The sequence below is a fragment of the Lissotriton helveticus genome, chromosome 5_1 (genome assembly GCF_964261635.1).
Source record: "Lissotriton helveticus chromosome 5_1, aLisHel1.1, whole genome shotgun sequence".
Lineage (NCBI taxonomy): Eukaryota > Metazoa > Chordata > Amphibia > Caudata > Salamandridae > Lissotriton > Lissotriton helveticus.
The window spans coordinates 688067499-688079917 of record NC_136065.1 but is presented as its reverse complement, the minus strand read 5'-3'; the positions used below and the strand labels follow the sequence as shown (position 1 = coordinate 688079917).

At 40.0% G+C, this 12419-nt stretch overlaps 1 protein-coding gene across 2 annotated transcripts in view; it reads left to right on the top strand.

Annotated features, from left to right (window-relative positions):
• MICU1 (mitochondrial calcium uptake 1) overlaps window positions 1–12419 on the top strand; it is a 627696-nt gene that overhangs the window by 178010 nt on the left and 437267 nt on the right. For both annotated transcript variants that reach the window (XM_078643080.1, XM_078643081.1), the window contains exon 5: window positions 2568–2611. In XM_078643080.1, coding sequence (XP_078499206.1) covers window positions 2568–2611 — 44 coding nt within the window. The remainder of the gene's footprint in view (window positions 1–2567; window positions 2612–12419) is intronic.

Sequence of the window (12419 nt, the reverse complement as noted above, 5' to 3'; positions counted from 1 at the left end):
CCAAGTTGATGGCTGTAACAGCAGTACATCTCAGAAGATCAGGACTTCTGGTATCCCCACACATGGATGCCTGACGCCTGAAGGCCAAGTCCCCAGAGAAGGTGCTGCTTTACCGGCAGTCAACAGCGTATCTCCTGGGTTTTTCCATCATTGTGACCTGATCTCACCTGGAGCCCTCTGTGTCTCCTGTTCATAGAGGTAGTACTGAACACGAAATCCCTATAACTCATCCCGCCTCCTCAGAAGAATAGAGACATCCCAACTTTGATCATGTGGCTTCGGTAATTGACTCAGATTCCTGTCTTGTTAACCTTGGTCTGCTATCGTCTTGTATGCTTTTGGTCAAGCGTGCACTCTCGCAATTGAGGCCTCTCCAGTGGTGCCTCTGCAGGTAATGGTTACAGCTCTGCAGAGACTTATGAGATACCACCACTGCAGTAGATCTAATGTGGTGGAATGTGGAGGAGCATCTAGAGTCAGGGATGTCTTTTCAGCACCCGCTAGGTGTGGCCACAGGTGGTGACAGATGCCTCTACTCCGAAGTGAAGTCCTCATCTGATGGAATTGTAGATTCGAAGACTGGTGTCCAGAGCAGTGGATTTTGCAACTCCGTCTCTGGAAGATGTGGGCGGTTCACTTGAAGCTCAAGGCATTCCTACCCTCCCTTTGCGACCGGTTGGGCTAGATCTTGAGAGAGAACCTGATCGACGGCAAGGTGTGTTACTTAAATTTTACACTTCACCTTTTTTCTCAAAAGATGAATTGTTGACATTTCATGAACCTTTCCGATTCCAGTGCATGCCATCATTTTGTAACTGGTATGATTCAAGGTCTTGAGGTACCACCGTCTTTGGTTATTGTTGGATGATTAGGAAATGACCTTTCTGCAAGCCGGCTAGGTCATTTCTGATTGGTTGAGAGAAGCTGCTGTAGATTATCCTTGTTCTTTAGACTTGCTCATAGTAACTGCTCAGACTGTTCTCTGTTCTCAGGGGCATACCAACGAATTCATTATAAGAACATTGTCTTCAGTAAAGTCCATGGAAAGGCAATCTAATTCGCCTGTGTTTTTTAGTAAGATTTCAGACCATGAGAGAATACTAGCACAGCTGAAAGTTAAAATTACTAACACGTCTAGTCATGAGTATGCCTTTGGACAGGATCCCGAAACACAATATTTGAGAAATAAACTCATTAAGAAAACTTGGTGTGGGCACAACATATTTATTTTAAATAGAGACCGTTATAATTCAAGGTTTGCAGTGTAAATTAAACTTGACTGGTGTTGCTCTCCTGTGGGAGGGATTGGGAATATAACACAACCCATTCTAAGATTTCAGAGTTCGAAGCACAGTTTTCCACTCAGAATTTGAAAAGGCTTTTCTCTTGAAACAGTTGGTGCAAAATGTCTGCTTTGTAAATCGAAAAAAATAAGTTGTAAAAATCAAGAGGCACTGAAAGTGTAAGGATTTCAACAGCCATTGTACATAAAATCCAAGTCCTCTGCCCATGCAGCCCTTGGCAGACCAAATAGCACATCTATTATTGATAATTATGACATCAGTAATGAAGAAAGATGGAGTTAAAAAACTCATAATGTCTCAGTATCAAGAGGTGATACGATGTGACGTACAGTGTGCACAGAGATCTTCAATCATTTCCCTTAGACATCCGGAGCTGCAATTTGGGTCTGCTGGCCTCTAAAGGGGCAGAGGTTTTTTGGTACATAGGACGACTCGGGTGGGGAAGCTTTGGCATACTTTACATAGCAATGTTACACAGTCAGTCTCTAGCAGTAAATTGGAAAAAGAAGGGGTGCACACAACTTCTGCAATCAGAATGCCTGAAGACAGCCCTGCCATTGAGTAAGAGAAGAGCTATGTGTGACAAGGATACATGTCCATCGATGGGGGAAAGCCAAGAAGGTGGTGAGAAAGAATGAGAACTAGTAATTAATGGGGACTGGCTCATATGCAGAGTGAAAGTGAATTAACAGTGATGGTTTTGATATGCAAAAAAGTTGAATAAATATAAAGGGGAGGACAACATATAATTTCAGGTAGCAGTATTGGCGAACAGTTTTACCATCTCTAAATCATGCATATCTTTAAAAGAACAGTGGCGAGTGTCATCTGTTGGACAAACCTAAGAATATTCTGTTGGATGTACAGGGTGATCCTGCTGCAGGGGTGGGTTTGGGTGAAAGCTGCCAGGAGGTTGAGGAGAATTCACATTAATACGCGGTTTTTGTTTGCCCTCCAGACCATCATTCCACACATCTACCTAGGTTGTTCCTTCTTGCAAAAAGTATTTTGTTTTACTTTAACTTCCATATGGTTATCGCCCGAATCTTTTCATTGCAATTTACTTAAAGGAACGGTTTTCAGTATGTTGTTCTCTATCCCAAATATAGATTTTTTTAGGCACTGCTCTTATAGTTCATAAGTAGGATACATGGTTCGAAATTCTTCTTAGAATGTTTTGTTTACTCCACAATACAAAATAGAAAAGAATATTTATGATTTACAAGCTCTCAGTGAATTTTCTTTATCTCTGTTCTTTCACAGATTTGGGCCTTGATCAGTTCCTCGTCAAGCGGTACGATGGAAAGGTAAGCAGATAATCTTTGGTACATAAAATGTTTGTTCGTTTGCAAGTACATATGCTTCAGCTTTTAGAGGCTCATCACACCATCCCAACAAACTGAAACCCATATGAGTGAGTGGCGAGCTTTCTAACACTGTAACATGAATGGACACCGATGTAAATTTGGTTAACTCATGCAAACATTTAAAATGTCACAATTAATGTTGTTTTTATTGAAAATTCATCTAGAATATACACACCTCATCGCCCTGGTTAGGTGTAGACCCTGGGTACTCACAAACATTTTTCCACAGGCCACAAAGTTTGGTCTGTGATGTGACGGAGGGCTGCATTAATGCCAGTAGGGAGGTGGTCTGGAGGGGGAGTGGGGTGGTAAGGTAGATATAGGGAAAGGCAAAGCATATAGTGGTTGAGTTGCACTAAAACCCGAAAATCTGTGATTAATTCCAGCATCCTCACTTTTACCAAATTGTGTGATACTAGGCAATTGATTTATTTCACTTTCCCTCCTTTTTCTTCAATATCACATAAAAGAGGGCCTTTGAATACGACTTCAGGATGTGTGCTGTACAAAAGTTTCTCCTGTGTTTGACTTAATAAACTATAATGTTGTACATGGATAAGAGGAACCAAGACCACTCAAAGAGTGCACATAACGACTGACGTGCCTCTTAGTTTTCTATTGGCATTGTTGTCAGTGTGGGGAGAAGTATGGATGTTTCTAAATTCATATTTGAAGACTATCACTTAAAAAAAATACTTCTCAGTCCACTGCTATTTTAAGGTCAAATGGTTTTGCATGTTAATAAAATACACTTTTTGAATTTTGAAGAACCTCATTTTATTTTTAAACTTTTGCTGCAAGATGGGTGTGAAAAAGGTGTTCCTAAAGTTAAGTGGTGCAGGACAATCTAGATACTTCCTTTCCTTAACTTTAATTAACTTTTATATAAAGGCTTGCCTGTTTATTTAGCCTCTTCGATGCTCATGACGAGCCATTCTCGTCATGAGTCACAGTGGAGCTGTGCTCATAACAAGCTAGGCTCGTCATAACGGCTGCGCGCCGCACAGGCGCGATTGATTCTCCGCCTGTGTGGGAGAACTAATCAGTGCGCGGGGTTGTGACAAGCCCAGCTCCACTGTGACTCGTGACGAGCTGTGCTCGTCACGAACACCGCGGCGCCGTGCATGGCCCCCCCCACACCGCGGCGCCGTGCATGCCCCCCCCCCGCTGTGAAGGGGATAATATCTTTTTAATGTTTTTGCTGAGTTGAGTAAACAGCAGATCAGTGCTGCTATTTATCAGCAGCCCTTATGTATAGGTCAGGAGGGTCGCATGCGGCCCCCGGGCCGTATTTTGAGGATCCCTGGACAAACTAAAATAAATGCAAATCCTAACCAATTGTCCATGTCAAAATAGCTTAGGTTGAGGTCTGAGTGCCAGCAATAAACCTTTCTAAAAGCAAATTGTATTTGGTCATTTAATGTAGACACAGATCAAATTATTTCTAGTTGTAGATCCAATTTTGACTTTGAAAGATTTTTACAGTAGCTTTCTTGATTTAGTGTTTTTTCTCAGATGTAGTATTAACAAGTAACAGGGAAATAAGCAAGTTTGCTCTTTTTATACTGATATATTAGTAGATATATTTAGAAATGCACAGTGATCTTGTGAATAGGACATATTGGACTAATAACTCTGTGCCGTTGCTTGTGAAATATGAGCTAAAAAAAGGATTCAAGTACATGTATATAATATGTTGACCTTGTACTGACAATATCAACTTGGAATGGCATGGCTGCAACGTTTCTAATTTTTCCTTGTGTTTCAAAGTTATCCAACACCACACACATTTGCTCTATTTGGATGTTTAAATTCTGAATAACTGTTTACGCCATTATTATCAGTCAGACCACATGGTGAAACCATGCAGGTCTGGAAATGTGTCTCCTTAAATTGTTGTATAGTTGTATAGCATTTTGTTTTATTGGGGTTGCATTTGTAGAGATGCCTCTTTTCGTGAACAAGGGCTATAATCCCCATTTGTTGGATGGTTAGCATGTTTAGTTAGATGGTTGTGCTTGGTTGGAAGAGTGAGTTTATAGTACAATCTATATAGGGAGTGTTTTGGTATTGAGGGTAATAACCAAGGTGCTGTTGATATTGTAGTTGCATGTAAGCATTCGTTGGGGCTAAGAGCAGGATCAGATGCATTTGCATAAGCTTATTATGGTACAGCATGTCTGCTTGTGCTTCAAGTTCTTTCTACAGTTGTCAATACTGTCAGCCATGTGAATCTGATGTACATTCTCTACCAGTTGTAAGATAAGACCCTCGAACACAAAAACTCCATTTGTTGTGATGCCTACCTATAGCTCTGGGTTCTTTCGCACTCCTTCCGGATGGCCTGATTGGTCAGTACTGTTTTCTGTTCTTTACATTATGTACATGTATCTGCAGCAGTTGCAGTTGTGAAGCAAGACCTAACCATATACCTTTCTCTGGTGTACAAGTATGCGTGGGGCAGCATTTGTTACATCGGTAATGTTGCTTGAAAGAAATTGAAAACCGATGTCCAGTTTTTTGTTCCATGGAAAACAGTTTACTTCCATTGCCACAGTGATACCTCTTGGTTAGGAAGTAGCACTATAGGACATCTGTCCCCTTCCAGTCCAAGTCATAGGATTTCACGTCTAGAACATTATGTGTAAAAAAACCCTTATTAGAACATTGAAATGCAGGGAGCTCCATTGAAGATAATGAAGTTTCTAAGGGCCTACAATGGCAAGTACAAGCCTTCCACTCCAACAGTGCAATGTTTCTCTTTCTGTTTCTCCCTTTTTAATTGGGAACACTCTAGCGTCAGTGGGTGGAATGCACTAATAGCCTTATAGCCCTTTTGCCTCAGGCCACAGTGGTTGGTAAAGGCCTTATCCCGCATTATAGGCCTAGTCTACAGAAAGGGCCTATAACTCTGTTTCAGGGCTTTGAGCAACTGGTATAGCCCTTAGCAGCAGGCTATAGTAAAGATTACAATGCCAAAATAGGTCTTCCATCATTTGAGCATTGATCCACGTATTTGTGTTTGTAGGCTGTGCTATAGAAAGATAGTTGTGTTAACAAAAAACATTCTGATGTCTTGGAAACCGGTATTGGACACAGCACAGTGGCAAGGCTTACTATTAGTAGCAGTCATTCAGATGACAGAATCTCACTTTCAATAGTAAACCCCTATGATAAATAAAGCATACATCTCACTCCTACACCTCTCCTCTGAGGGTCACCTTTTGTGCAACAGTGGTTTGACCAAGGATGCCATCATTGGAAAGTGGGACTTTGTAGGTACTATGGTCCTTCAGGGTTCACCACCGCCATATTCTGCTTGCCCCCGAAATCCCAGTGGAAAATCTGGATGAGAATATTATCTTTAAATTTGAAACTCTCCTTCAGCTGGTCACAGTTAAAAGTTATAATCCAGGGAGGAACACTAGGAAATAATCAGAGGAAAGAAAAATATCTAAAATATGCAAGAGAAACACACACGCCCCAACATACAATAGGTTATCCATCCGTCATAATTTTGAAGAATATCAAGAAGCTTTAATTCTACTACAATTCAACTACTTCTTCATATCTCCTTGTAGTAAAAAGCTAACCAAATATCTATTGAGATTACCCCAGTAGATCAATGGGCCCTCAGGATGAAGTCAAGCTAAAGGTGTGAAGCATCAAGAATAGAAATTTGCTAATAGGAATTAAATATTACATAGTAGATCCGCTCAGACAGGTTCAGATCGTCAGTGTTGTATAAACCATCTGCTTTTTAGAAAATGTTGCTGTTTTATTTATGTAAATGGTTTCAACAGAGTATTCTGTTTGTTGCCCAGCTGCAATAAAGTTGTGTGAATTAAGTCTTCTGCTAAAGATATGACAGTCTTGTTTTGAGGAATGTTAGTTTATTACCCGATTTGCCTTGAAAAAGTCCTTTAATGGATGGAGCATGTGTTGGGTTGCCTGATGCTTTCATAGGCAGTGACTAAATGAGGAAAGTCTTAAAAATTAGACTGTATGGGCTAATTTGTAGTACCTTCTTTTGCAATGTATAAAAGCTTCATGTATTACTGCTTCTTGCAGCTGTGCTGAGATGAGTGCAAACATTGATAAAGGCAGGATTGTCCCAATTATTTGAGTGCCCTTTGGGATTGGGATTGACTGTGATCAGATTAATAGTTGCTATTGTGAATGAAAGATTTTATTATAGTGTAATTACAAAGACTAACTCACAAGGCGGCGATTAGGAACATCCTACCACTAAATATAATTCTTGATATTTAGCTGCAAAGAAGCATAAAATACTGATGTTAATGTTGTATAACATATTCTTCAGTGATAGAATACGTTAGACAGTATGTGATTTACACATAGTTTAAACCAGATTAGCAAGTATTCTGCCATAAAGGCTATTTTATAGTCCGCCTATTACACTGCTTTATTCTTACTGTTCAATGTAATGAATTTGGCTAACCATCAAAAATTACTATTGAAGATAAAAACTGACTATTGCAAAGAGTGCTCCACCCTCCACCAACCCCGATCTCCAGTCACATACATGATGATCATTTTGTCATGCACAGTTTATCATTTAAAGAGCTTAGAGGTAAAAAAAAAACATGTTTAGTACCAAAGACCGCTTCTTGAAAATCAAATCTTAGTACATTACATGAAGAAACTGTTCCTAATATTACATTATTTACAGTCCACATGAACTCCTGTGTTTGCCCACGTTCACTCACCTGTAGAACTGTAAAATATGCTAAGTAGTTGAAGACACTGATGCTGATAATTTTATTGTGGCTTAAGAGTACTACATCTCTCTACTGTTCTGAAATTCATATTAGCACAGGTATCTCAAAATGAGTGAGAACCCTTCCCATTACTTAAAAAGAATAGCTCTTCACATTGTCCCACACCACATGGACCTCCAAATACTCTCATTCAAAACAGAAATCTTGTTCTAGAAGCATATATCCAAGGGACAACAGTGGACAGCAGTTTCAAAAGCTTACTATGCCTTGAAGTGTAATGCCTTCACACACAGCTCCAGAAACATCTGCTTCAGCCAACAGTCCTTCACTTGTGAGAGGGATTAGGGTGGTCCTAAAAATCTCCCCCAAAAAGCACAAGGACTACAAAAGCGACAGTACTCAACAGTGCAGTTTGTCACTGCGCTCATCTTGTAACTGGCAGGACAAACACTAGAAAAGCAATTAAACTGAGAAAATGAAGATCCTGCCTTTGAATTAATGTGCATCTTTGGAGAGTCCCTTCTATGATGGTGGCTGATAGGCTACCAGTTTCATAGAATTAAAAAAAAGTACAGGACAGGGAGGAAAGCTGTCTTCTGTGGTTACTCGTTCTTCAATCTTGAAATATATGGAAATCATTTTGAACTGCTTTTGCTTTTAGAGGGTGTATTTAACCCCTTGGTTGCGCCGCCGATTTTGCGGAAGTGCGGCACTTCTGCAAAACGGGCGGGGCCGCGTCGGCCATTGGCCGACGGCAGCATCAGCGAGGTAGTGCTGCCGTCGGCCAATGGCCGACGGCAGGATGGAAGGGGTTAATAAATACTGTTGATTTCCCTTAGTTAAAGAACGCTAAAAGACTTCTTTTGCTTAAGATTTGAAACCTGCTCTTCAAAAGCTAAGTGCTGATCTTGCTCAGAGTTAACCTTCACTGTGTGTACCACAAGTCTTATCATGCCTGACCCCTAACTTGCTTTAGAGACTTATTTCTGAAGTGCGTTCATATATTCTATAGATTAGTTACACATTTCAAAACTTTCGTGTACCTACAGTTGATGATGAATGTCATGAGGTTTTCATCATAAAACAAGAGCAACAAGACCTTTTTAATCTTTCTTTTAAACGGAAGAGAGAACTTTTCTTAACTGACATTTCTTTTTAGTGGAGATGGCTTAATTCATGTCCAGGCCACATTTTACTAGTATACTTTTCTTGTCTCATCACTTTACGTTTTTAAGAGTTCATCTTTCTATTATGTCTAACACCTGTTGAATCTTCATTGAAGTCTTGCTACCTTAATCCAGTTGTATTTGTATTCATGTTTGGGCAGAGTAAAACACCAGATTCAGTGTCCTGTATGTTCCAAAATGATTAAGCAATATTCTGTAACCTATGAGGAGAAAGATGGCGCAATTTCTTGTCTATCCCACAAAATATGCAAAGTGTTTATACAACAAGGGAGTTATTATGGTGATGTGGGAGATGCTGATGGATGTGAGATACTCAAATCTCCTTTCAAACAAAATAAACCTGGCCATCTTTAAAGATGTTAACGTCCTTGTACAGACTCCTTCATCTTTCCCTCACCTCCCTTACTCTACCTAGTCCTCAACAATTTCCTTATCAAATTGGGTCTTTGCAGCGTTCTTTAATGAAATGTGTTTTTCAGCGTCTTATCGTCCTATTGATTTTCAAACCTTAATCACATTGACCCACGGAATTGTCTTGTAATAGGTAATTTGTTAGTTCACAGGCCTGTAATTTAGCCACTGTGACCTATTGAACTCCTTATTGTGTCTTACTTCCTCGAATAAGGGTATAGGACTTAGTTTCTAAGTTGCTTACTACATTCTATAAAGCTGTTTGCTCTGTCTGGTATTAGCTATGCCTCTCAATAAAGGCCATATCGGACTTGTGTGCTTTACTCATTGCTTCAATTACACACATATTTCGTTGTAAGAGAACATGTTTTGAATGTTTGAGCGAAAGTTTAATTTTATAAGTTTAGTTAGCATTTAACGAAGTGGGGAATTCAATGAATATTCAATTAAATCATATGGAGCACAAAGCTTCTCCATATTTGTTCAGTGTTTACTCTTCTGTAAGCCCACTGAGTTAAGAGGTTTCACTGCTTAATCAGTACAAAAGGCGCAGTGTTTGAATATGTTTTACAAAACTACAGGGCTAACACTTTAAACTGGGCATTGTAATTTTCCTTTTTTTGTGTCCCAAGACGTCAAACTTTTCACCATCTGCTGACTATGCAGAGATAGCATTTTCTACACCCCCATTTTGGGAGTACCACATTTCTGTAAGGGCAGTTGTCTGAACGCCAATTATTTGGATTTTACAAATTTTTTATGAAGGTTTTTTTGAGTAGCAGTCTGAGATTTGTTAAAAAGTCTCTCACGTTATATTTTGACCTAAAATTGCAGTTCTCCTGAATACCCAGGTATATGACCTAAAATTAGACTTGGGTATCATTTAGAGGTGAATTACAGGACATTTGTCATAAATAGGTGGGTGTCCCATTCCACCTGCCTCATAGTGCTGTACAACTATTTTCTGACAACAGAATCTCCACTAGCTCTTTCATGAAAGTCTGCTAAGAGGCAGCCACTCATCACTGTTTTTTACCTCTGGATATTTTTTACTAAGTCTCAAGGTTGGTCAGGTAATTTGTTTGCTCAAGAAACCACTGCCAAGTCCTAGGGTAAAAATCATTCGTCCTGTCACGGGCTTCCCTTTTCAGAACAAAACCATGCATCATGAGTTGTGACCCAACTGAATATTTACAACTGTCTTAAAAACCAGACTGGTTGGCACCCATCAATTTATACAGATTGCAACTCTTAGGTTGAGACCTTTCACATTGATGATTTCTTCCACATTTGAGATTAAGGGTTTACCCTGCCTCTACGTGCACTCGTTAAGCAACTGTGTCTGCTTAACATCTTGCAAATCCAGTTCACACAAGTCCCGTCTCACTGCAGAGTTATTGTTATTTAACCTTTATGTGGAGTATGAGAATTACAGCCACCAATGGCAGGTGTCTGTATCATTCATGGACGGTATTATGTGCCGTGTTTCATGACGGTCATGGCATCAGTTGCAGAACATAGTCTAAAGTTCAATCACTGAAAGGTAGACATTTATGTTCATCATCAACTTGCATTATTTTCCATCCGTTTTTTTACGGAAGTGTCTCTTTATGGGATTTCGTCTCTGCTTTTTTCTCAGGGACAGTCACTCGATTTTGTGTTGATACCAATTTAGATATGCCAACCCGCATTAAATATCTGTGCAGCCCTCATTTCCAATTATATAAGGTGGAAATTCGGAGCATTTGTAGCACAATAGTGCAAGCTTTAATTCCTTCTTAGCGGTAGGGTGGGGTGGGGTGGGGGGGAGAAGGACCAAAATCTGAGTTGACATTCTGAATTTCTCTGTGATTATGTTAATAAGGGTGCTGCAGGCCTCAACGTATTTGGTATAGGACCAACATGATCCAGTAGGTAGATCTAGATCCAGATCCTTGTTCATTACTGGATGCTTAGCTTATAAAGCTAATAATTTTATTTGACAGATGTCTGTTATGTACAAATTCTTTATTGGAGTACCTAAAATAATGTCAAAAAACATTCTGTTTTATTGATTGAGTTCATAATATTTCTTGAAAAAAAGACACTTGCTCACTTTTTTTCTGATTTCAAAATCATTCATGATTACCACTGTTTTAAGAAGCTGAAAGCCTGCATTTTTTGGTCTGACATTTGACAGCAAAGTATTTAACAGACCTATTGTTAACAAAATAATATTGGACAGTGAGACTGCCCCTTTCAACCACTGGCTTTCTTTGACTAACCTATTGACTTTGCCAATAACATCTTGGCTCAGACAAAGTGGACCATTCATGTCTTATCTAATGCTATTGACTGTTTGGATGTATGCTTTTGTCACCACTCAAGTTCTTGCTTTGAACTGAATGAGGGTTGAAATAATCAAGGCAGCTTGGTTACATGCGTGTAAGTCATTTATTGTAATGGTACCACCCACTACCTAAAGCGACCTCCTGCCCCGGTGATCGGATGTCAACTGACTCGATGCCATTCGAACCCTGGTCAGTGACCACTCCATGTGCGGGACTTAATAAAGCATATACAAACACATACGGTCCACGCATGTGCGTGCGCGATGCACTAATAACACTACACACTAATAACACAACAAGGGTGTACTTTACAACTATAGCCCTATATGATCTTTCCTGCTAGCTCCTTCCCATGTGTCTTCCTTTGATGTGTTAATGCTGCATGACCTTGTTTTCTCTGTGACACTGGGTGCTTTTTGAAGCTATTCAGTGTTTTTTTAGCCTAATTGACTGTAAATTCGCAAAACGGTCCCAAAAAGTAGTCCTCCAAAAACTCATCACCCAAAATCAACATGAACCTCACTAAATTCAGTGGTGACACTTTCACTGTGTCACTGTCTGGTTTCTAAGGTCATAGGTCTTGTTCTCCAGTTAACAGGGCTATGAGGGTTCCATTTGTTAGTAGTCTGAGTAATAGAGCACATCTAGACTAGTTGGATCTCTCCATGGGCAGTGTTTTAGTGGTGACTGGTTTCTAAAGCCAATTAAAGGGGATGCCAAAGTTTAGGTACATGGTAGGGTTTTCAGGTAGAAGTGGAATGCACAAAACCTGGAGCCGCCTCTGGACCCACCACTAGTGCTAGGAACCTGGGATTTCAATGTGGGCTACACTGCAGGTTTATAGAGTAATAGCACATAAGTTGTTAGGGCTAGTGAAGGGCTTCACATTGTCTAAAAATTGTAGCAACTGACCACAGCTATCATGACATTACCCTGAGACTTTGTATGAAGAGCAAAAACTAGAAGTAGGGGGTATGTGTGCCATTACAAAGCTAGGTTTAACGTGGGGTGGGTCGTGATCATGCAGGATCACCCCACATGCTCTCCTTGAATGCTCCAAGCCAGTCCTTGGTCTCTT